The 27086-nt window shown below is 36.9% G+C and overlaps 1 protein-coding gene across 1 annotated transcript in view; it reads right to left on the reverse strand.

The window, feature by feature from the left end:
- MRC1 (mannose receptor C-type 1) overlaps positions 1-27086 on the reverse strand; it is an 88691-nt gene that overhangs the window by 23031 nt on the left and 38574 nt on the right. Inside the window, exons 8-21 of the mRNA XM_036843396.1 lie at positions 25202-25359; positions 22763-22873; positions 17787-17902; positions 14644-14792; positions 12118-12317; positions 9568-9695; positions 8998-9085; positions 7673-7817; positions 5646-5687; positions 4224-4387; positions 3419-3486; positions 2042-2142; positions 547-689; positions 46-160 (exon numbers count right to left, since the gene is read on the reverse strand). Coding sequence (XP_036699291.1) covers positions 46-160; positions 547-689; positions 2042-2142; positions 3419-3486; positions 4224-4387; positions 5646-5687; positions 7673-7817; positions 8998-9085; positions 9568-9695; positions 12118-12317; positions 14644-14792; positions 17787-17902; positions 22763-22873; positions 25202-25359 — 1728 coding nt within the window. The remainder of the gene's footprint in view (positions 1-45; positions 161-546; positions 690-2041; positions 2143-3418; positions 3487-4223; positions 4388-5645; positions 5688-7672; positions 7818-8997; positions 9086-9567; positions 9696-12117; positions 12318-14643; positions 14793-17786; positions 17903-22762; positions 22874-25201; positions 25360-27086) is intronic.

Here is a 27086-nt window from a genome sequence, read left to right on the forward strand (position 1 = left end):
GTTACATATTTATTCGCATCACTGACTGTAAAACGGCCCACACACCTTGCTCTTTCTCATTGTGTATGGATGCCAGATTTCCTCCAAATCCTATGCAAGCTTTTCGTGCCTCTTGCCAATTTTTTCTTTCTTCTTCAACAAATCCAAAGATTTTGAAACACTCGGATGGAAGGAGAAAAAAATCATAGGGATTACGTAAAGATAACAGTATTTGCTCTAAAGAAATCAAAATGATCCATGAAGATTAGAGCTAAATACACATTCGCTCACAACCAAATAGAAATGCAAAAAATTGTTAGTTTTATTACCCATCAGCTTTCTTTGCAAAGTTTTTTCTCCCTTGGGACAAAGGGCACAACTATTTGGGTAATACCGTCAAGTCTACTATCAATTCCCACAGAGAATTTAACATGGAATTTCCACGTATTCTTGCCTAAAATTTTTTAAAGTGACGAGGCAAGCAAACATTAACTTGAAGCTGAAAGATTTGCATTGCCACTCTCCACACTAGTCAGCAACATGACTACAACTAAGTTTTCTTAGTACCTTGTAATTATAAAAATTCCAACCTTCCTTACAACCTCCTGGGACCGAGGGTGTGGTAGGGAGAGCCGTGGCATTGATACTACTGTTATGGCGTTGACAAATGAAGGCATTTGGAGAACCACAGTTAATGTCATTCCAGAACCCTGACAAAGAACAGAATAGTTAAATTAGATTTACACGCTTAAAAACACTGTTTTTTAAAAACACTTTTTTAAAAACACTTTTTTAAAAAAACACCTTTGTATTGAAGTACAGTTGATTTACAATGTTGTGTTAGTTTTGGGTGTAAAGCACAGTGACTCAGTTATATATATATCAGATTCTTTTCCATTATAGGTTATTACAAGATATTGAATACAGTTTTCCATGCCATACAGTAGGTCCTTGTGGTTTATCTATTTTATATATAGGAGCTAAAAACACTTTTAAAAATGTATTTAGTTTATAATAGCCAAGACATGGAAGCAACCTAAATGTCCATCAACAGAGGAGTGGATAAAGGAGTTGTGGTACATGTATACAATGGAATATTACTCAGCCACGAAAAAGAATAAAATAATGCCATTTGCAGCAACCTGGATGGACCTAGAGACTGTCATACTGAGTAAAATAAGTCAGGCAGAGAAAGAGAAATATCATATGATACTGCTTATAGGCAGACTCTAAAAAAAAAATGATACAAACAAACTTATTTACAAAACAGAAACAGACTCACAGACTTAGAAAATGAACTTATGGTTACCAGGGGGGAAGGGGGAGGGGGATAGTTAGCGAGTTTGGTATTGATATGTACACACTGCTATATTTAAAATAAATAACCAACAAGGAAAAAAAAGATAATAAAAAGCTTACCCCCCCAAAAAAAATAAAAATAAAAATGTGTTTATATTTTATAAGGATTCTCAAAAATGGTTTATACTACAAACATCATTTTTACACAAGAGACAAGAAAGATCTATGTGACACCCTTTTGTGCTTTCACTTAAACAAATAACAGTTCAACTTCATAGAGAGTTTACTATGAGCAAAGCACATACCAGATGTTGCAGGTTATTATCTAAATAGCCAGTAATTGCTAATAATAATAATCTAATAAACTTTATATATGAAGCACTTGCTTAGTGTTTTCGATATATTACTTCCTTAATCTTCTCGACAACTGATACATTCTGTTATTATTCCCATTTTACAGATAAAGACATAGAGATAAAGGAGATAGATAAACATTCTGGATATTTTCCTCATTCAGAACATGAAAAAATGTTTCATAAAATGAGAAGATGTGAGAAGATTGTGTCATTTAATTAGAGTAAATGTTAAGCATCCATTCTCCTTACAAATTGAACAGTTATGTTGCTAAAATTAGAATTCTCCTTCATTCTCTCTCCTTTTCTTGTCTGATTTAAGCACACAACTTGCTACTTTTAGCCTAAGGATGTAGCAAATGACACATGACACCACAAGGCAGATTCAAGGAGATTGTGATCTTGTCTACCTGAATTTGAATACATGGTTACACAGTTTTCATCATCATTTGCAAAATTGGGTTCACCTGTGGCCCAAGCCACATAATCCACTTTGCTTCCGTCCATCCAACTGGAAGAGAAAATTCAGCCATTTAGCAAAAATCCAATCAGAAGAGTTGGCTACAGCCTAGTGGTGGGAACAGGCAAGTCAATCAAGATGAAGACAGCACAGCACCCGAAGCAAAGAGAAGAGAGGTTTCTAGAGACAGCAGCAGGAAACCCCCAAAGGTCATCGGTGTTCCCCGGGGCACTGAGATCTCCTGCAGTAACTGGATGCCTGGCTAGTCTGCCTTCTTTTCCCTCCCTGCAAGAAGTACTTTTAGTCTTGATGTGAGAGAAGAAATGGAGATCCCAGTTACCCTGGAAGAGGACCAGAAGTAAACATCCTCCCATAGGACTTCTTAGGCATAAGTCCCACAAAACAAAACCACCCACAGAGAGACGGAGAATACCGAGTTTCTCATTGGGCCTGTTCTCTGATTTTCATGTTTACTCTGGTTTCTCCTAAGGTAGGTGAGCCAATACTCATTTTCATAAATTACGGAAATTCGGGGGCCGTTCGTTAGCTGGAAGGAGACCAGGAGATCATCGAATTCGACCCTCTCATTTGGGGGATGGTTAAAATGGATGCTTGTCCAAAGGAGCATCAAACATTTCTGATCTTTAAAAATAATGAGTGTGAGTTTGGGTCCTTCCTGCCAAAAATGGCAATAGCGGTCACATGGAACATATGTGGTTAATACATCTACGCAGGAGCCAGGAAGACATACTTGCTCTTCAAACTTAGAAGAACGTGGGTACTAATGAACAAGGAAAGAAACCCCCCAAAATGTACTAATTTCCTCCCTCCTGCAGCTTTTGCTGGCCCCTGAACCTAAGGAAAAACAGTACAGTCATTCCTTTGAAGGGAAAGCATTTCAGGCAGTTGAAAGAATACTTCAAAGCAGTGCTCCGAAAGCAGCAAGTGGGGCAACATGAAAGGCCCCTTTGGTTCTAGGCACCAAGGACAGTCCAAATGGGAATAATTTTTCAAATAAATTCAATATTCATATCTGTACAATACATCTTCCTAGCAGACGATTTACCAACAGTTGATGACCTCCTGAAACAAAGGGAGGTGACATTTTGCAAGATTCAATCAGAGTCTGAGTTGTTTGAAATTTATAATGTCAAAATATTTAACAGGATTTTTAAAAATTGGTTTTTGTTTTTAAGATGTTTTGTAGACTGAGAGCCCAGCAGGATTTTTTTTACATTCATTCAGCAGAACCAAAGTCTGAAAATCACTTTTTGTTGCCCGTCAGAGCACTGCCCTAAGCAAAGTTGTTTTATTTTGATATACTCACGTAAATTTTTTATCCAAGCTGATCAATAAACCAATAAAATATGCTGGCTGTGCATCATTCCTGTTTACCTAGAACATGGAAGTTTACATATAGTTCAATCTGTACTTATATGATAAGCAAATTCTTAAATAAAACCTACAGATTAATGAGGCAGGCTATTTGGGGACTTTTCTAAGGAGGCATTCAGACAGCAACTTTGTTGTATATTCAATGGTTTTCATAGAAATAAAAGGAAAAATATGCACATTATATAACAACATGCATTTATATAGCAAATACCTTAAGACATTCTCTGTAACATCAGATGTCATTAGTAATTAGACACTATTAAAGACGTTCCTTAAAACAAAGTAGCCATTTGGGATTAGGTGTCTAAGGAAAGACTTCTCCACCCACATATATACTGGTGCAATATTAGGAAATATCTTGAGAATTTCAAACCATGGTATATCTACGAAGATGGAGATAAGTCATGCTACACTGCAATACCTTTGTGATCAAATGAATTTTTATTCTTTCATTACTGTTGAACTTATTTTTTTCCTTCTCTCCCTCTTACCTCCTTTCTGGAAAACAATAAAGATGCCATGAAGATTTTTAAAGAGAAAGATCAAGCCAAGGACGCTTGGAAAAAAACCGATTATACCTTCACTGTTAGCTGACAATTTTGGTACAACCAAAAAAGAGTTTTATATGAATAATCAAGCTGTACTATCTATTAACCAAGAATCTGGTTAAGATTAAGACATAAATTATAATCAACTTGCACTAAACACAAAGGGTCCAGGATTGATCATATTCTTACATATTTCCATAGAAACTTCTTTTCGCTTTCACTTCGGATAGAAACAAGATCACCAAAATTCTTCTTGCAAAATTCTCGTGCCTTGTCCATGGTTTCCTTCTCTTTGCTAAAATAATACTGGTAGTCTTTGTAAATAGCCCACCCATCATCAGTGACTGGCGGATCTGAAAAATTAGTGAAAAAAAGGTGATGAATTTTATTTAGACAAATTCAGGAATCTGGTATGTGTGCTACACAAAAGTGAAAAGAGCAGAGTAGCCCTATCCGAGGTACCTGCAACTCTGGGAGCTCAGAAGGAGCAGGATGTTGATGCCAATACAGACTGAATTACCTGAATCCAAATATCTACCTTCCACTAACTCTGTACAAACGAGTTACCTTTCTTCTCAGCTAAGTTCCATGTATCATTATTGGGTAAAAGAACTCCCAATGTTACAATCATCAATAGGAGCTGGAATGATTGACATACATGCACCCACGATGTTTTAGGTTCAAAGAGTGGAAACTGTGAGAAAGCAGCTTTCATCTTAATCTAACAAAGAACTTGTAAAAGATGGACTTGGGTGCTTCAATGTGTAATTGAAGAACCAAGGAATTCAGGGACCAGGAGGGCTCCGAAGGCTTTTTCCCAACTATGGAATTCTATGGTTCCATGCTATAGTAGGCTGAGTAAAAGCCCCAAAGATGCCCAGGTCTTAATCTCTGGAATCTGTGACTGTTATACGGAAAAACGTACTTTGTAGATGTGATTAAGTTAAGAACCTTCAGATGGAGAGATTACCCTAAATTATCTGGGCGGGCCCTAAATGTAAATCCTAAGTATCCTTACAGAGGGAGATGTGAGTACAGAAGAAGGTGGTGATGTGACAAACGAAGGAAGATGCTACACTGCTGGTTTTGAAGATAAAGGGAGGGGCCATGAACCAACAAATGCAAGGAATGCAGCTCTGGAAGCTTGTGACAAGGAAGTAGATTCACCCTTAGAGGCTCTGGAGGGAGCATGGTCCTGCCTATCCCTTGACTTCAGCCCAGGGAAACTGAGCTCACATTTCTGACCTCCAGAACTGTAAGGGAATAAATGTGTGTAGCTTTAAGCCACCAAGTTTGTGGTAATTTGTTACAGCAGCCATAGCAAACGAAGACATGAGGGCCTTGGATTTGATTCATGAAAGCTGAGAAGTGATATTAACATGCCTTATGTTTGTGCATGGAAGTATCTGTCTGGAGGAGTAGATCCAAACTTTCATGAGATTCTCGAAGATATTAAGAACCTCTTCTCTCCACCTTCTTAGGGTAAGGTTTTTTGTTTGTTTTTGTTTTTGTTTGTTTGTTTGTTTTTCCATTGAGAAAGGAAAGAGGAAGAAAAGGAATCTATTTTCTATTTCTATCAATATAGAAATCAGGAAAAAAGGAAACACCTACTGTCTTGAGGAGCTGGGGTTGGCTCAGGCTTTGGTGTTTGTCCTGGAAAACAAAAGAAAATTAGGTATAAACAGTGCTTGAACTTGTGCTATTACATATCCTTCTTGTTTCACTATTTTCACGGGTCAATAGAGCTAAAAACTTCACTGTTCTCTCTTTCTCTTCCTCCCTCCCAATCTTCAATTCTCCTATCAGTTGTGGGGAAGAAGAATAAAGAGAAACAGAATTAGGAGTTAAGAGTTAAACAGATCAGGTCCAACAATACCACCAGAAATTGGAAGACAGTTTTTTAGGCCCAAAAAGTAACATCATAAAAAAGAAAGAAAAGAACATGAGTTTTGGAATCAGAAAGTCTAAGTTCAAATCCCAGTTTGGGGTTTAAATGTCTGACCCTTAACTTTCTCAACTGCAAAAAGGAGTTAGTCACATACGTAAAGAGATGGGGTAAAATATGAGAGTTACTTGTATTTAGAAAGTGCTCAATAGATGTTAGTTTTACAGTGGTGCATCTTTTAATGAGCTGTGAAAGTACTTCAATTTTCATTATTTGAAACCATTAAATACGAACTATTTATTTACAAAATATAGTTTCTTCAAAAAACTTATTGTTGGGGCTTCCCTGGTGGCATAGTGATTAAGAATCCACCTGCTGATGCAGGGGACACGGGTTTGAGCCCTGGTTCGGGAAGATCCCACATGCCACGGAGCAACTAAGCCCGTGCGCCACAATTACTGAGCCTACGCTCTAGAGCCTGCGTGCCACAACTACTGAGCCTGTGCTCTAGAGCCCGCGAGCCACAACTACTGAGCCCGCAAGCCACAACTACTGAGCCCACACACCACAACTACTGAAGCCCGTGCGCCTAGAGCCCATGCTCCGCAACAAGAGAAGCCACCGCAATGAGAAGCCCGCGCACCGCAACGAAGAGTAGCCCCTGCTCGCAGCAACTAGAGAAAGCCCGCACGCAGCAACGAAGACCCAACGCAGCCAAAAATAAATTAAAAAGAAAAAAACACTTATTCTTACTAAATGTTTGTTTTATGAAACATTACATAAAATAGTTTTCTTTCCAAGCAGTTACTAATACTTGGACTTTGCTGGAATCCGATAAAAGGACTCAAGTTACGTAGCTTTTGGTTTAATGAATTTAACATCTGTAAGAACAGAGCTACTAATAATACAAAAGAAAATTAGTCTTTGGTAGCTAAGAGACTTTTAAAGAAAAACTGGCCACTATTTATTCCTCCATTCTGAAAACATTGTAAACACTCCTCTAAGCAAGAGTAAGGAAAATAAGCAGACAGACAGCAGGAGAGCAACACAGTATCTTTAGCGATGGAGCTGGAACAGTAGCCAAGGATCCCCGACAGCAGGGGGCGACGTGGTCCCATTTATCTGCCCACAGAGGAGGAAGTGATACATATTTTGGTTCAAGGGTGGGCCTGTTTGTTTATCTGAAAAGAATCTGACTTGGACACGTGGAACTTTCTGAGTCACGAATCATGACGGATAAGTATGCATTGATCATTTGGAGCCATCAATAACATGGTGGGTCTTACAGCATCAGGGGCTCAAAATGGTGCCAGTTCTTTGATTGAACATTTCCTTGAGAAATCCATAAGCAGCATATTTAGACTGAGGGAGACTTTCACCTATTGGATGACTAACGTGGGTCAGAGGGTGAAAATGCCCAAACGGAAACTGCACCCTCGTTCCTCTGCTTACAGAGTAGAACACCCACCCAGTACCATGCTTATAGGACCTGAGCAGGAACTGCAGCTCGTGGGAGTTATTTTGGAGGACGTGACTCTGGTCCAGGATTCCCGGGTGGCCTTTTGATCTTCTGTTCCTTTGGAACATTTATCTGTGCTCAGCGACTTCATTCTTATCCTGTGAAATGATGGCCCCTGCCAATTCCCTTATTTTGTTATTTTGTTTGTTTGGTTCCGCAGATAAAGGGAAGATATTGGGATCACTGGAGGTTAGTTCTCCAATCTGAGATAAAGGAGAGGACAGATCATCATACCTTTTCGTATCTGGCAAATCCAGTTGTTAAGATGTTCACAGTTAATATCGTTCCAGGACATACCAGGGTCACCTTTCAACTCACCACAATACTCAACATTTTGATAATTATTAGGTTCTCCATAAGCCCAATTTTCATATGAAACCTATGTTAGAAACATTACATTACAACCATTAGCCATTTTTATCAGGCCAATGCCAATCAACCATCCAAACACAAAAGGAAAGTTGTTTACATTTTTTAATTGCTTCAGTTTTTTTTCACAATAGGTTTGCTTTGCAAACAAGTTTTATGAACACAGCTGGGAAAGAAATAGCTTTCATTACATGGAAACTTTTGAAGTCAAATAGAGTATGCTATTAAGTATTATAAAATTTTCTTTCCCCCGTATTAAATAAAATGGATCCAGGGCCATGAAAGTGGAATTTGTATACAGGAAAAACCTGGCAAAAAGTTCCACTTCTCAGTATTGGGAGTTCCTCAATTTATAACTCATTCTTAAGGGATAATATTTCATTGTGATACTGGAAACTTTCCTTTTACTAGAGGGGTAGGAGAGAGAAATATAATTAGTTCTCCTTACAAAAGAAAAGACTTATGAAATGTTACTAAGGAAGCTACCAAACATTGCCAAAGTGAACAGTGGAAATAAATGGAGGGCTGGGATTAGGTCCTCTACCGAGTTCTCAGAGTGGAATCATAGCCCACAAGGTTTTAGAATAAGCATCATGATCTATTTTCCAGAGATCTAAATATAAAATCCTTGTTATCAATGGAGCCATCAAGTAATCCACCCTACCGAGCACCTTGAAAAGTTGCTGATGGGTTGGGACAGGAGGTAGAACTGAAAGTACACAAAATCACTTCCTGTGATGACGGCCAGCAAGTGCCACAGCCTCTCACTTCCCCGTTCCTGAGAATGGAGAAGTCTGACAAAGCCTAATGGTTTCTAATGGAATATCAAAAGTTGTTTCCATACCTCCTAGTCTATAAGAGGTCATGAAATACTCAATTTTTAAGAAGTTTAGCTACTTGCATACTATTTGGCATGAGAGAATGAAGACATTATTTTGTATCAATTAGAGGAATGAGTTTCCTAATTGTTTTTCATCCATTCCACCATGTTGCACCTTGGGTGAACAGGAGAACTCTACTGGGACAGGGGCAGAATTATGGTCCTAAAATAGCATTCATTTTGCATAGAAAAAGGTCTCTAGCTCTCATAATAACCCATCTTACCAAAAATTTGGAGTAAGCCAAAAGGTTAATATCAGAATAAATACATGATAAAGTAAGAAAATGATCTGTTAAGTCAAATTACTCACAGGAGATCCATCACTCCAAGTAAAGCCCTCAGAAGGACTTCCGTATGTCAGTCCCAACCAAAACAGTTCGTGGTAGCTTCCACTAGCTCTGCAACATACAAGATATAAAGGTAGCTTATGAACTAAGTTCGGTTACCTATGAGTCCTAATGAAATTTGAAAATGACCCCCAAAACATAAATTAGTTAGTACACAGGTAAAGGGATTCAATGACTAAATGTAAGCTTTATGCAACAGTTGTGCATTTTGGTACAACCTGTAAATATCCTGAAAACAAGCTGCTGTTTGAAAGAATTGTAAAGCATTGGAAAGTACTCATTCATTTATTCATTTAACAATATGTACTGAGTGTCTTATACGTTTACAGAGCAATTCATCACAGGATTTATATCTATAAAATTAAAGCATTTAGAAGTGAAACTAGATCAAAAAGTGCCCACAGATTCAGGATATGATATATGTATCCAAAGCAGCATAAGGAGTCAACAATTTTGGAAATATGAGAATTTTCTCAACATCATTAACACCCAACGGGTCAAAGAAAGGAGAATCGTATAGAAAAGCTACTTACGTTATTAATCGCCATATTGTTTGCTGTTCCTCCTTATTATTGATACTAGCTAGATCTCCACCCAGAGCTCTACAAAAATCTCGAGATTCAAACCATGTTTTCTTCTCATGTTTTCCTTTTGTAAACAGCTAAAGGTGATACAGATTCAGAATTTATTTTACAGTTCATAGCTTATCAAACCAAGAGAAATAATCTACTTTTGATGAGATTTCATTTATAGAAAAGCAAGACATTACAATGGCCCCAAACAATGTAATTCTCTTGGCTGAAAATCAATTTGTGAGTGAATATTTGGGTAACAAAATTTGGGGGGATGATTTTGTTGAGAAAACCTTAGAAAATGAAATTATTTTATAGCACTGGAGAAGTTAGATTAAAAGCTTTAGGCGCATGGGTTTGGCATACAGCTTCTTGTAGAAGATAGGATTAATTTGGTTAAGTGTAAAAGGTGGCATTGAGATGGAAGAGAATGAAAGAAACCTGATATAGAGAAAGTAAACATGAATTTAAAAAAATTTAAGGGTAATAACCTCCCTAAGATTGCACCACAGTTTGTTATCCTGTTTAGCTTAAACAATGAATAACCCGGCAGCCTTCCAACACTTTGTTGTTATGTTCTTAAAACTGCCTTTTCCTTTTTCCTTATGGATGTATATTTTAACAACGATTGGAGAACATGTCATGACAGACACTTATCGGGGAGAGCATCTAAAAAGATGGGATATAAGCCAAACTAAAGCTAAGATTTATAGAATTTAGAGAATATGTCATATTATCCACAGTGATAGTATGGGAAATATCCATCAGTATGCAAACAATAAAGGAGTTAATTGTATCCACCAACTTTTATAATTTTCATTCATTGTTTCTCATGAGACGTGGCCCCCGCCATTGCAGGCTTGTAGAAAAAGGGATTTGCTTCCAGTGGACTATGGTTGCCCAGTTGTCATCGAGCAATCCAAGGCAATCTTCACCTTGACCTTACTTGAGTTATCTGGATACAGGTAACTTGAGCAACTTTTCACTGCAGTAATTCTCAAGACTCCTGTGAATATCTCAAGTTGTTAGATGGTGATATAAGATTTTATTTTCTTAAATCAATTTACTAACAGCTGAATTTTATTACTAATTCTCACATCTTAATATGTACAAAGATGGTCTATATGCTTTCAAACAAACCCTACCCCAAGCACCTCTAAAACCATAATTTCTAGGGAAGCACATATTTGGATTCGTTGAACATCCACCTGGATAACATCTTCTGGAACCCCTGGTTCACTTCCCAGCTCTGGAGAATTCTGCTCCTTCTCTCAAAAATTCTGCAGCTAATCTCCATAGCCTGCCACCCTCAGGTGGATGGCTGTGCATAGGCCAAACCTGGCCTCTGTGCAATAACTCAAAAGTTTCCAGAGGCAGCAATCAAATACCTGATTGGCTTTGTATTAGTCCTCAATCCATTTGTAAAATCCTCTCCTGTCTTGGCTCAATATGTTCCCTTCTATGTAAATTATGCTTTTAGCTTTGACTGGCTAATCTGGATTGAACAGCTAATGAGTCTCTGTTGCTGCTAAGTGGAAGTTACCAGCTCAACTAGCCCTTGAGTTACAGGAGACTAAACAACCTCATTCTGACACATGTTAGTAACTCAAGTTCTTCATCAGCTTTGCCTGTCTTACAAAACATGCCAGGGCCATATGCCTCAAAGGACTGAACAAAAGAAGTCCAGAGAACTGGCCTTTAGAGAATAATGTCATTAAGTGGTAGATAAGTACATTGCTATATTTGGCTAAACCCAACCTTCTCTAGAAAGAATATGATTTACAAGAGAGAAAAAAAACCCCAAATGCTTAATTCATTGGGGTATGGGGTATGTTTTTTGTTTGGGTGAACTTGATTGCATAAGGAGAAAATGGATGGTCCAGTCTAGGAATGTATTGATTGATAGCAGGATATCAAATTATCATTTATAGGTCACTGAATGGCCATGTGCCCCTACGGGAAGTCTTTCATCTCCCATCAGGCATAATAATCAGGGGTTAAATCAGAACAAGGGAGTATTCTCTCTGGAATCCCTGTGTGACATGATCGCAGATTCGTTTATCAGTTCACTTAGCCTAAAGCTTGGGCTCCAAGAACACAGTCAAAATGGTATGCAACAGGCTAGCATGAGGGGGAGCAGAAATTTTCATTAAGATAAAAAGAAGTGCGAGCTCATACTAGGGCAAGAAAGCATGGGAGAGAGGAAAGACGCCAAGAGTGGGAGGTGAGGAAGGCAAAGCAAGCGAAGAAAGGCTGCCGCGAGTTGTGTTTGTGATATGGGTTGTGTTTGCGGTATAGGTTGTGTTTGCTGGTCTAAAAGCAACTGGTCCTTAGCAATCCACCCAAGGAGAGCTCTTTAAAAACAGTGGATGCCCAAGCCCCCTGCCAGATCAATAAAATCAGAATTTCTACAGGTGGAGCCTGGGCATTGGTTTTGTTTTAATTCCTTAGGTGATTCTTTAGGCTGAAGCATATCCCAAATTCTTTAAGAGCTTAGCAATTGAGACTTACCTTGAAACACAAGCTTGTTTTACTGGAGGTGCCCCAATCCTCTGGACATTTGGGTTCCGGGGTGGTTGTAGGCTCTGGTGGGCGAGTTACTCCTTCTGCCCAGTGTTTGCACACAAATTTTGCCTTTTCTTCACATCTCAAGACATCCCACAGGCCCCCTGCAACCCCAGTTCTCATGGCAACACACCCGGCTTTCCGTCCTGCAGGTAACAAAGCAGAATTCACTCAACAAGTGATTGTGAAAGCCAGCTATGTTCACAGAAGACAGTTCAAACCTGAGCCACAAGCTGTGGGATCAAATCTACATGTGATGAGAAAATGTAGAGGAGAGATCCTGCAGCATTTGGCAATTGATTTGTGCTATTTTTGAACCATGATTTACCTTTTATTTGTGTGGCCTGTATCCCCAACTGCATTATAATCTCAAATGTCAGGGTTTTGGTAACATTTTGTATTTCTAATAACTGGCAGGGTGCCCCCCTCAACACAGACATCTAACAGTACAATAGTTTTAGTATGATAAAATTTACCATAATGACAAAAATAATGTTTTGGGGTTTTTTTACCAAGGAAGTTGATTTTTTTTAATTTAATTTTTATTTTATATCGGAGTCTAGTGGATTTACAATGTTGTGTTAGTTTCAGATGTACAGCAAAGTGATTCAGTTATACACATACATATACCCCAAAATAATGGGTTTTTGATGTTTCTTTCTTTTTTTAAAAAAAAATTATTTAAGATCTGTTATTTTTCCCCCTTGGGTCCATGTAGATATCCGAGAACAGAAGTTCTTTGGACTTCAAAATGAGACACGCCTGAGCTAGAGATTTTAGATCAATTACTCAACTACTATGAACCCATTTCCTCGTCTTAAAATGCAAATACTGCTGCCTACCTTACAGAGTTGTGATGCATGCCAGCTTTAATGGATAAAAAAGTACATAAAAGACAGTGTGGACTATACTAAACTTCATGGTTTGAAGCTTTCTGTTTTACCGTCATGATTATTTCGAAATAGTAATTAAGATAGAGCTTTGCAAACATTAGGATTCCTTGCTGCTAAGATGAGATAGTCTTTGATTGCTGTCCTTTTAAAGGCAGTAAATGTTTAGAAGTAACTCTCAAAGTTCTGGGGAGGTATATTTTTCCCAAAATATTTTCTGTAAGATTGCTAATTCCCTATGACTCTGGTTTGATCCATTTTTATTCCCTAAGGATGTTCCAGGATTAATCTCTCAGAATCCTACTGCTAAATGACCAACACCAGTGAAATTAAGGAGTTTTGCCTGGAGAGTAAGAATTACCACCCTTCAAAAAAACAAAAATGTGCACACAGCTCTTAATATACTGCCCTGTTCTTTCAAAATAAACTGAAGTCTTACTATTTTTCAGAATGTTCAATAGTTAAACAAAATATCACACTATCCAAATTACTGATCTCTTTTCCTTATTGACAGCTGAGGATACAAATTTTTAAAACTTCTGAAGATTAGGACTTATTAGGCCAAGTAGTTAATTTGTGCCCTTAAGCTATATTATCCCTTCTTTAGCTTTTTATCCAGGCACAATGAAACACTTGCTATAAGGATGCTGAATTTCCTAAGTGCAGTCATACTGAATTATGTCATAGGCTACGACACCAGTGCACAAAGAAAGCAAAGAATCTCTCAGAGTCTACTTCAGAAACTTCTTATTAAAGAAGGCAAATCAAAATTTATAGGGAGGGAGGGTGATCTTAGTGCAAACAGCCTGGATTTGGAAATTACAAAGATTAGTCTAAATCCGTGCTTATAAATTTTTCAAGTTCCAGTTTCCACCTCTTTACAATGAGGATACTTAAACTTACCTTGCAGGTTTCCTATAAGGATAAAATTAAATCCAAGGCATATAAAGGGCTAAACGGGGTAGCCCATTCAAGATATTGAAATAATGAGTTCCACATAAGCACTAAATCTTGTTCCAGATTTAGCGCAGTCATAATTCTATTCATAGTTACATTGAAAAGTTTTATATCCCTTGAGGACAATTTTAAGTTCTCAGAAGTAAGTTAACCATTTGGAATCTTTATGACCATTTAGGAGTTCATCACTATTTCATAAATACTTCAAATAGAGCGGTACCAGATAACCTAGCAGTTTTCTCGTCCTTTTTTTTAGACCACTGCAAACTAATGGGAACATTTTTAAAAGAAAAAGCAAAAAGAGAATGAAATATAAGATAATAAAATCTAAAAAGCACAATTAATTTACATAAGTCTGTTTGGAAAGGTGCCGTGAAGGAATTACAGGCTTGGCCCGATGGACGTGTAGGGTAAATGGAAACCCAAGACCAAAGTGCTGGGACTTCGCTGGTGGTCCAGTGGTTAAGAATCCACGCTTCCACTGCAGAGGGCAGGGGTTCCATCCCTGCTCAGGGAACTAAGATCCCTCATGCCACATGGTGCGGCCAAAAAAGAAGAAAAAAGAACACAGATTCTTGGTCCCCTCTCCAGACCACCTGAAACGAGATGGAAGCTCTGAACATACCTGGCATATCTGAATTCCAGTGGGTGAACTGAACCCCTTCCGCGATGGTCCACTGAAAAGTTCCTTTGTTTTGTACATCTGAAAGTCCTGTCCAAAAATATCTTTCAGGCCTCAATCCAACCAAACTAGTCAGAAAGGCTTGTTCATATCTTAAAAAAAAAAAAAAAATTAACTAAATTTTAGAAAAATGTGAATTTTTCTAATTATCCACATGAAAAGTATCTCAATTGTATGCCTGAGCTATGCTTTAGTTGGCAAATCAAACCTATTGTGTTCTATTTACATGTCATTTAAATAATGCAAATTTTCACTAAGGAAATGTGATCTTATGAAGGAAAAATAGCATACAGCTGATTGAATAAAATCATTCAAATGTACCCAAACCATTTTTCTCTATTGCTCCCCAGCCCCTCTGCTCCTGCTCAAAGTGAAAGAGAACTCCGAAAATGCAAAGGAGAAAACTATCGCCTTTTAAAATACATTGTTTGAAAATCAGTCCACTTTTCAAATATTTCAAATGCTCTACACAATTCTTGGTGAAGTAAATGGAGAGGTTGTAACATTATCGAGGACAATACAATTAAAAAATCTGTGTGGATTTCCCCCTCAATTTCATTCTCATTTCTCAGCTCTGAAACAAAAGAGAAAATTATCAAGAAATACAGAGAACTAGAGATTCAATCTCTAGAAAGAACTGGGAGCAGAATCACAAATTCCAGCGTTTGCTCTCCTCTGGATCCCCTCCTTATATTTGGCGTAATCTGGTAATAATACAATGTAGTTGGTAAGGCAAACAAAATTTGTCTTAATTGATAAACAGACAAGGACGCAGCAACATATGCAAAAAAAAAATCTCTTTGGAGCAAAAGAAAAGTGATGTCCGAAGTTTCCAGGAACAAAGGGAGCTGTAGATAGCGCCAGCGAGAATAGAGAGGGAAATGGAGAGAAAGCCACAATAACAGAACATTTGTTTAACCCTAGTCTGAATAATTTCATTCCCTAAACTGAACAAACCAAAAAAATTAAAAAGTAACAACTCAATTTTTCTTAAAGCCCCAAAACCAAATTGAACCACAGAGTTAGTGAGTTCCTGAACACAAGTATCACAGAAAACACATAAAGAAAAGCAAACTTAAAATAGAAAATCTAGGGAAATCTCTGTTCCAGTAGACCCAAAAACCAACAGTACAGATCAGAACATGCTCCCACAGTACTTAAAAATGTATAGCTCACTTCCAGGTCATAAGATAAAAAGTATCTATGTTCTTATTTTCAGAGGTTAGCATTGTATCAGGGTATTACAATGTATCAGACATTTAATTATACATGAAAAAAGAATGTTGAAAAACAAGCTCTTTTATAAAGACTATATGAATTCTATGACATCTTTCATTTTATCAAAAAATTTTAATATCAATAGCATCCTCTACATTTTATTGGGTCTGCCTTGAAAGGTCAACTGTATTAAAACTCAATAATTTTTACCTATTTACTTCCAATCAAATGGACATTTTTAAAAATTTCTTTTAAGTTTCTTCTGTGCCTGATCCAGTACTTTGCAAAAAGCAGGAGAAAAATAAATACTAAAACCTCAAAGAAGGATGGGACTCTAGATGTTAAAAGTTACATAAAATTCTCTGTGTCCACATCATTTTCTGGACCTATTAATCTAGTAAACCTAGCAAAGCAAAGCAAAACAAAGAATGGAAGACTGGAAAGAATGAATAAAATATTCAGTAAATCTCTCTGCCTTCCTTTTTGTTGGAGGTGGTAGTAAAGATAGAAAGTTTGATTTTTGAGATGACAAATTTATTTACTTTTTTTGCTTTAAAAAATTTGAGATCTGCTACATTTTTAAAAAGTTAGATCTCTCATGGAGCTCAATATCAAAAAAACAAACAACCCAATTAAAAAATGGGCAGAAGACCTAAATAGACATTTCCCCAAAGAAGACATACAGATGGCCAACAAGCACATGAAAAGCTGCTCAACATCACTAATTATTACAGAAATGCAAATCAAAACTACAATGAGGTATCACCTCACACCAGTCAGAATGGCCATCATCAAAAAATCTACAAACAGTAAATGCTGGAGAGGGTGTGGAGAAAAGGGAACCCTCTTGCACTGTGGGTGGGAATGTAAATTGATACAGCCACTATGGAGAACAGTATGGAGGTTCCTTATAAAACTAAACATAGAACTATCAAATGACCCAGCAATCCCACTACTGGGCATATACCCTGAGAAAACCATAATTCAAAAGGACACATGCACCCCAATGTTCATTGCAGCTTTATTTACAATAGCCAGGACATGGAAACAACCTAAATGGCCATCGACAGACGAATGGATAAAGAAGATGTGGCACATATATACAGTGGAATATTACTCAGCCATAACAAGGAACGAAATTTGGTCATTTGTAGAGACGTGGATGGTCCTAGAGTCTGTCATACAGAGTGAAGTAAGCCAGAAAGAGAAAAACAAATATCATATATTAACGCATATATGTGGAATCTAGAAAAATGGTACAGATGAACCTATTTGTAGGGAAGGAATAGAGATGTAGAGGTAGAGAACGGACCTGGTGGACACGGGGGGGAAGGGAGGGTGGGACAAATTGGGAGATTAGGTTTGACATAAATACACTACCATGTGTAAAATAGCTAGCTAGTGGGAACCTGCTGTATAGCATGGGGAGCTCAGCTCAGTGCTCTGTAACGACCAAGGACGGTGGGTGGAATGGGGGGCGGTGGGAGAGAGGTCCAAGAGGGAGGGGATATAGGTATACATATAGCTGATTCACTTCCTTGTACAGCAGAAACTAACACAACATTGTAAAGCAATTATACTCCAATAAATAAATAAATAAATAAAGTTAGATCTATAAACAACATTTACCAGAGCATTAGCAAACTGTTCTGAACATTGTTTTATGGTACTAAAAGTAGCAAAATATTTTATTGTGTTTTCAATGAAGAATCCAAATAAAAATATGATTTTTAATGCTCCTATATTTACAAACCATACTTCAAGATTCAATGTAATTTACTCAGAAATTTAGAGCACATTGATACGCTTTTTTGGAAATGGTTCATTATTTGATACATTTTTTTAAAAACATGAAAATAGTTGCATACCTGTCTTCAATAGTTGTTAGGTAAGCCTTCTCATTCACACAGGTTTGGTTTGCTTCTGTAAATGTTGAAAGTGTGTGTCCAATCAAATAGCAGTAGAAGCCATGTCTTTTCCAGCCCTATTGATGTTATGAAGCAGATTATCATGCATATTTATTATATAATATTATTTTAATAATTCCTCTATGATGAAACACAAATTGATAAACAATAGAAGTGTGTAAAGAACACAAATATGAATAATTTGACATGCAATGAAAATTTATGTGAATTAGGAGAACAGGAGTGCATTGTTCCTCAAATGGCAATTATGATACAAAATGGGGGTGAGGGGAGTCATTCTCTCCACTTCTGATGCAACTTCCAACAAAAATGATTTGTGACATGTTTACCCAAGAAACTGAACAAAATGGCTAAGATCTCAGTTTTAGAATAGGTAACCACAGGAAATAATTTGCAGAATAACAAGCCTAGTCACCTATTGAAGCCAGTAGTAGATGGTGAGTATAAAGCTGTACCATCTGGTCACAGGATAGTACTTATCAAACTTTTGGCAACATGATTTGATGTGCTTCCTCTCCCACACTTCAAACACACAGAAATAAAAGCATGCTAAATAAAAACATAACAATAAAGAGAAAATCCATACTAGAGTTTGGGAGAAAGAAGGGGAAATCTCCAGGTATCAAAAATAAATACTAGAAAACTAAAAAGCTGGAATGGAAAATGTACAAGCTGAGACTGTAGTTGCCCGGTTATGTATCAGACCAAGATTAAGGTCCTAGAGTCTAGGGGCTGGGGTATTAATGTCCATACAGATTAGGATATTTGGCCATCAGTCCACCTGAGGCAGGGAGATAGAACTGAAGTCCTTGCGTAAAGATGATACCCTCTAAGGGTAGCCCCTCTTTGAAAGGAGAGTGAGAAAACTCCACCCACAGAAGGAGAAAATGACAGAGATTCTTGTCACCTGCCTGGGGTTCTGGGTGAAGGAAGAAAAAAATTCTTCTGTTTGAAAATAAATACCAAGTCTGTGCCATAGATGGGTGCCAGTCCCAACTTTACACTATCCACATTGTATGAGAATCTACAGCCCCAAAAATAAAAAATAAAATGTAGTCTACAGAAGGAGAATTTTGCAGGCACTTTGAGAAGTAAAATGTAAAACCACACGACAGAAATATTTCCACAATCCAGGTCATGTAAGACCATGACATTTGAGGGTCAGGGTGGGGATGGGATGGGGATGAATTCACAATCAAAAATTATAAACCATGTGAGAAAAATGTCTCATTTTAAGGGAGAGTCAACAGTTTAACATAATAAAACAACCTGGAAAAAAATATAAAAAGAAGCATGTTGAGATGATTTAAGTGACAAAAGAAGAAACAGAATCAATGATGAAAGATCAAAATACTATGAACAAAGAACAAGAAGATTCAAACACACACAAAAAAGAATTTCTAGAAAAGAAAACTCAATGGCCAGATTAAATATAGAAAATATGGTTTCAGAAAGATTAGTAAATTGACTGAATGTAGAAGAGAGATGAGAATATGAAAAGATGTTTTAAAAATCATATTGATAGAAAATATAAATGATAGAATGAGAAGGTTGAAAATCAACCTGAGAGAAGTTTCAGAAACACTGAATAAAATTAATGACTGCTAATTTTCAAGAATGGAAAAATACAAATCCTCAAAATGAAGAGTCACACTCAATACCAAATGGAACCAATAAAATAAATCCAAAACTGAACACATTGTACTTACAGACAGAGAAAATGAGATCTTAAAATCAATCAGAGAGAAAATACAGAGTATCCACTTTTTAAAAGAAGAAGATTTAGTCTAGTAGGAACTCCAATGGCAAAAATAAAGGCCAGGAGAAAATGAAGTAATAAGTAAAGTGCTGTCAGAAAACAGCTATCAATCTAGGATTCTAAAATGACCTACCTAAATTACTATGCAGGGTGAAGATGAATTCAAGAGATTTTCAAACAAAGACAGAGAGTTTTCCACTCCCAAATCCCAGGGAAAGAACTTCTAAAAGATTTACTTTGGCAAGAAAGGAAAGCCAAGAGGAGCAATTGGGCTAAAAGTCTACGCTGAGCAAAGAAGTCGATAAATGGCAGTAAATCCAGGTCTAACTGCCTGGACAAATAGCAAAGATACCTAATTGGCGGTGGGAAGTTAAAGAATGGAATAGTAATAAGATCTGTAGTTTGGTCAATAATATTGTATCCATGCCGACTACCTGTAGTGATCATGTACTCTGGTTAGAGAAGGTGCTGTCATTGGCTGAAGTGGAGTGGATGATACAGGGGAATTCTCGGTACTCTTTTTTTCAACTTCTTGTGAGTCTAACATTACTTCAAAATTTTAAAAATTGTGAATGTTTGAGTGGAATAATTAACATTCATTTTGTTCATGAGGCAGAGAGAGACATATTAGTTAACTTCAAGTCAGGAATGCATGTTAAAAATATAAGGGTAACCATTTTTTTAAAAAAAGAGTAAGAATATGTAACTTCCAAACCTGTACAGGAGGAAAATGGAATAAATATATTCAATAGAACCAATGTCATGCACAAAACTGGCGTTACCAGTTAAAAGCCAGAATTCCTCAAATTAGATTAAAAATGAAAATGCAGATATTTATTTATAAGAGCATTCCTAAAATATAACGACACATTAATGATTAAAAGCAAGCAGCTGGAGAAAAGAGTTTCCAGGGAAAATACCAAGCAAAGGTAGTTTCTGTGGCAATATTAATATTATTTAAAATTGACTTTATGATAAAAAGCATTATGAATGAAGAAAATAATTACATAGTTGAAGGACTGTATTCATCCAAGAAGATATAATCCAGATAAAGTACATAAATCAAAACTTGATACAATTACAAGGAGAATATTTTGTCAAGCAGACAAAATATTAGAATATAGAATATCTGGATATATAATTGTTAAGTTTTATCTAGTCACCATATATAGACCCCTGAACCCCCAGATCAAAGATCATTCTGTTCAAGCACAGATGGAATATTTATAAAAACTGACTATGAACTAGATAATGAAGAAAATCTCAACAAACAACAACAAAAACTTTATATGAGCACAATGCAGTGAAATTTAAATCAACAGTAGCTCCCAATTATTTAGAAACTAAAAAAACAAACAAAACCCCACCACTACCAGCAAATTCTACCACTATGAAAACACACACACACACACATTTCTAAATAATTCATGGGTCAAAAAAATCTTACTGGAAATAAAAAATATTTATAATTTAATCATGTGAAAACACCACATAAAACTTGGTGGCTGGTCCATGGTTTCAATTCCACCTTTTATTTCTGTAAGCATTTTAAAACACATTCACTTTAATGTCATATCCATTAATTCCACCACCTAAGCTCCTGGTGGTATGTTTTATAATTTTGGATTTCAAACTCATCTGTGGGATTCCCAATCAGCCTGGGAAGGAGGACTTCTGTATAAAGAGGATTTACATTTGCGTCTGTCAGACATCCAAGAATATTAGCAACTTGGGACCATTTCATGTTAATTTCTTAGATCAAGGTTTCCCATACAGGTAGCAATGAATTGAAAACTGAATCCCAGATCTTTATGACAGAAGGCCTGTAGTTCTGAATTCTCAGAAATACCCCTACACCACCAAGTACCCAGGCCCAGACAAAAAAAATGTTATCTTCCTTTGTTGACAAGTAGATCTTTTTTCTAGACTTTCCAGCAATTTGAGGAAATCAGTGCCTAGAGCATGTGTTTTTAAACTGGCTAAATTAATATCTCTGAGTTCTTGTATCTTCTCCTGTCGAGTTAGAAACGTAATGTTTATCTTTTAAGATCATTGAAAGCATAATAACCACACTCAACAAACAGTTGGCTGATATTTCTTCTTTTTTCTTATTTAACCTAATGATTAAATTGGATTTTATCATTGTAGACATGACAGTTCACAGAAAAAATATACACAAAATTTTGATTGTGTAGAAGTAATAAAATTCGAGGATTGGTTTATTACTTATAGAAAATTACAATAATACACAACCTCCTGTACCTGCATATGATTAGGCAAAGAATATGTAAGTGTACTGGTAGTGAAGCCAGCAGGTGACAGTGTACTTGGCAGGAGACTTGGGGTTCTAGCCGTACCTCTGTGTGACTCGTAAAAAGTTATCACTTCTCTGGGCTGAAATTTCCAGAACGCAAAAATTAAAAGGGGGTTTTCAAGCATCACTAAGATCCTTTCTATCTCTCACATTGTATGATTTTCTGTGTTTGCTCTATTTTTCTTTATGGTTTAATTGTTCAGTACTCAATTATGTTTCACGAATTCCGGTGTTTGTTATGATTTGATCACAACTTGACACCCTTGGCCAGAAAATCAGTTTCTACTTTATTTTTATCCAGAGAAAGTGAGAAAGAAAAAAGAGGAAGATGGGCAACTCAGTGATCAAACAGGAAAATGATAACCATACGCCCCATGTTTGCAGCTTCTTTATGCTTTTAGAAACAGCTCCACAGAAATCACTTACTTAACCTCAAAGAAAGATAAGACCTGTGGGGAGGTATCACTAACTGTGGTGCAGGTGAGAATAAAGCACGATAGGGTTGCATGGTTTGACTTGGTTTGACTGAGTTACTACCTGGTACTACCAACTAGAGTCTAGACCTCCTGCCTCCCAGACCCTCAGGGATCTACTGAGAAGACTCGCCACCAGAAACAGGCTCACCAGAAATATTATAAATGGAAAAAATGACTAAGGATTGTTTGCTATCTGCAAATTAAGGTTATCCACTGGAAATGTCCTTGATGACCTTTGGCGTCATAGACTACCACTACCTGTAAGGTGAAGCAGTTGGCCCCTATTATTAAGTACCTTCACAGACAAAAATAAAGCTATCACATCATATTTGCTGATATGAAACCACTGCGTGCATTCTGTACTCACTCTGCGGCAGCCTGTTTCCACTTCCACTATTCCTGGAGTTTGGGCTTGTGATTTCATCTTACAGATGTAGCCAAGAGACTGTTCACAGGCCCGATCTGCCCAGTACCCATCCTGCAGAAAGCAAAGGAAAAAAAAAACAAAAACTCAATGATCATCAGTTGTTTGGTGCTATTTCCTCATAACTGCACCTCTGAAAAGGGAAATAAAGATTCGAGGTTATTAAGAGAAAAAGGCATCTATGAAAAGGAAAGGTAAATGGACGTTTTACCAGGAAACTGCAAATTTGACTTTGGCTACAAAGATATAAAGAGATTGTAGCCCCAGTATGTTTTTTATATCTTCGCTGTCAAGCCACTCTGGAGGGGGATCTAGAGAGAAATGAAAAATGCTCATAAGCCCTTAAGAGATGGTCCCAACAGAAGGTTTGCCTCCTCATCCATCCCTATGGGCAGCTGTTTTCAAGTAACTGAGTACGTTTAAAGCCACCCCAGAAAGAAGGTCCCAAGCAACATGCCAACCTGAAAACACACCTGAAACCAGTTTTCTTCCCTCTATTCTTCCCATTTCTATTGATGAGGGTCCCCCCCGGAGCTAAGGTACCATAATTTCACTCTACTTCAAATTCCACCCTTTCTGCCTTCCTTAGAGATTTCACGTTAAATGACTTCTCTTCTCCTTCCCTTAACTGCTAAACACCTTGAAAAATGTTTCCGTACCCACTACAACCTGGTACTCAACACTTCAGCCAGTGTAATATTTGCAAATTGCAGATTAGGTTTCGCTACTCCCAGGCTAAGCATGTTTTGTCATGGCCAGTATTTTCCCCACACACCCTCTGCCTCTACTCCATGCTTTCAGCCATACTGTCTTTTGAGTTCCCTACAAGTAGGATGCTCTCTGGTTTCCCTTCCCAGGACAACACTTTTGCCTATTCTTTCAATAATTAACACATTACTCTTTCTTAAGCTTTCAATTTATCACCATAATAACAACCACAATGATAAAAACAGTAGCTAATACTTATTGAACAGGAAGTTTGGGCCAGGCACTGTGCACGTTATACAACTTAACCCATTTAATCCTTATACCCACCATATGAGCTGGGTACGATTATTATTATTATTTTACAAATGAGGAAATAAGCCATGCATCAAAACCAAGCCTCTTAACCACCATCTTCGTTCTCTATTAACGAAAGATTACTTGAAGATATACTTCAGTCGCTAAAGTGATATTTAAGACATGGAAGCCATTTTTTCATATTTGGCACCTCTTTGTAACCTAAAAAAAAAGCTGTAGCTCTCCAAGCACAGATTCTAGGCTGTTGGACCCAGAGTAGATCTAGCTAGGTCTCCATCCACTCAGAGCAACCAGCTAAAAGTAGGACCAAAGCTCTGAATTGATTAATCAAGCCATGTAAAAACATGTGCCACCACCTGTGGAGAAAAGGGAACCCTCCTACACCATTGGTGGGAATGTAAATTGGTGCAGCCACTATGGAGAACAGTATGGAGGTTCCTCCAAAAACCAAAAATAAAACTCCCATATGAACCAGCAATCCCACTCCTAGGCATATACCCAGAGAAAACCATAATTTGATACCTGCACCCCAATGTTCATTGCAGCACTATTTACAATGGCCAGGACATGGAACCAACCTAAATGTCCATCGACAGAGGAATGGATAAAAAAGATGTGGTACATATATACAACAGAATATTAGCCATAAAAAAGAACAAAATAATGCCAATTGCAGCAACATGGATGGACCTAGAGATTGTCATACTGAGTGAAGTAAGTCAGACACAGAAAGACAAATATATATCACTTATACGTGGAATCTAAAAAAAGTGTACAAATAAACTTATTTACAAAACAGAAGCAGAGTCACAGATGTAGAAAGCGTATGGTTATCAGGGGGAAAGGGGGGAGATAAATTGGGAGATTGGGATTGACATATACATACTACTATATATAAAATAGATAACTAATAAGGACCTGCTGTATATAGCACAGGGAACTCTACTCAATACTCTGCAATGACCTATATGGGAATAGAATCTAAAAAAGAGCGGATAACTGATTCAATTTGCTGTACAGTAGACACTAACACAACACTGAAAATCAACTATACTCCAATAAAAATTTAAAAAAAACAAACTTAGAACCAAGCATAGGAATGATATGAGCGTTCGTTATTGGTTAATTTCATCTTTGAAATGAAAGTTTCTGTCTGTTGCTTTTCTAGTCCTCTTGAGAATTTGGGTGTGCCAGACAATTGAGAGAGACTCAAAACACTGAATCTGAATTCTCGTTCAACCTTGATCTATGTCAATTAAGTAGAATAGAAACAATGGAAACAATCGTATGTAATAAGTGGGACAGAAGGAAAATTTCCCTGTGGCTTTTGCTAGATATCAGTAACAAAAGTTGCCTTACTTTGCCTTTCATCACCACACAGTCTTCCTGCCTATTGTTTTCATGACTTGGTTCTCCAGGAAGCCATTTGGTAAATGTTACAGGGGCTCCATCACTCCATTCAAAGTACATTTGAATCTTGATGTCATTTAAGCCAATCCATAACTCATCACTTGGCTCTAAACAGGAAGAAAAACACAGAAGTCATTTACCCAAACTTTTCTTTCTAAACATCAGAAGGTTATCAGGAAAGGAAGACCCATTCTTTATCAACAGCTCCCTTGATATTATCACTAGCATGAAAGACCATCCTCTTGAGCTTTAAACGGATCTACCTCTGTAGACTGAGATGTCAACTACATTTTATGTTGTCAATTTTAGTTTAAAATGTGTAATGTATTCTTCACATTGTGAATGTGACTATATTCTGTTGTTGTGCTACTGCAAATTCTATCTCCTGGGAGTTGTTAAACGGAAACTGAAGTAGATCTATCGTTACCCTCTATCTTGTGAAGCTGCTTTTTTGTTATAAATAATTTACCATACCAACCACACTCATGGTGCTTGAAATATGGTAGCTTATTTATACATAAATCTATTTGACTACTATTAAATCTTATGAATGTTTTAAAATAATAAAAATTAAAAACCACTCCTATTTTACTGACGATGTCATCAAGAACATTCTAGGTGCTTCTGTTAAAGTTTAATCACTGTAATAGGAGTGAAAATGAACCATACAGTGAGAAGATATATAAACTGAAGGGTTGGGCTGTCTTCTGGCATTTAGCACTTATTTATCAGTCTATGTATATGAATGAATCTGCCACCATTTTCACTATGAAACACCAGAAAAACCCAAATAACAAACAAAAGTTAAAACAACCAGGTATAGATATAAAAGATGATCATTCTGTTTTGAAAATTCTATGAAGAGCACTATTGATTTTATCAGTAGTTTTAATTCTAAGAATTCTAAATATCATAAGTAAAAATGGGACAAAATAGAAGGCCTGAGGTCTCATGGCTAAAATCATACACATTTCCATATTGTAAAAATTGAAGGAATATACAATTCAATATCTATTTAAGTTTCATATGTTCTTTAAACAGTTAAATAAAATTACTTGCCAAAAGTTTATAAAGATGATGTTGTAGTAGAAAATGAGAAATATGCCGCATCGTATAGGAATTTCCCTAAATGGTTTAGTCTCTTCCTCCTAAAAGTAGTCACTCAACTTTGCTTTTGGAGAAGTCCCTGACTGGCCTGGTGCCAGTCCCAGCAGATGTTTCCAGCACCATGAAACATGAATGGCATTGCCAGGATGATCCCTTTTCCTTTCACTTAATCTGGCAGATCATGTTCTTTGGGCAGCAAATATAGACTCCAAAATGACCTCATGTACCCCTCAAGGTTTTTAGGTTCAAGACCAAAGAAAACCTAAACTCCCAAGTCCCACAATTATAATAAAGTATTAAGAGTTTCTGATAAACATTTTTCTCACTAAACTGTTCTCCCCCTCTAGCTTTTGTATGCACAAGCTTGATCCTCCAAAAATATATAAGATGTGAGCATAAAGTTGTTAGACGGACTTATCAATCTGTTAGGGAAGCTGTCTTTGTTGATGGAGTCATAACTTATATGTGTAGGTCCCAATTTATCCACTGTATTTCCATGATTAACATGAAAGATATCAACTCAACTAGCTAAAAAAAGGTTTTCTAGGCTTCTGACTTAGAAACAATGATTTTAATTTTATAACTTTCCTTTACCTTTATCAATATTATTTGTATTGCTTTAAATAAATAAATCTTTATCAATAATAAAAAAGAGAAGGTTTCCATAGTGAAAGTTTACTAATTCTCCAGCTGAGTTTAAAAGCAACCTTCGTCATCCAAACTCCCA

This window comes from Balaenoptera musculus, chromosome 2 (genome assembly GCF_009873245.2).
Source record: "Balaenoptera musculus isolate JJ_BM4_2016_0621 chromosome 2, mBalMus1.pri.v3, whole genome shotgun sequence".
Lineage (NCBI taxonomy): Eukaryota > Metazoa > Chordata > Mammalia > Artiodactyla > Balaenopteridae > Balaenoptera > Balaenoptera musculus.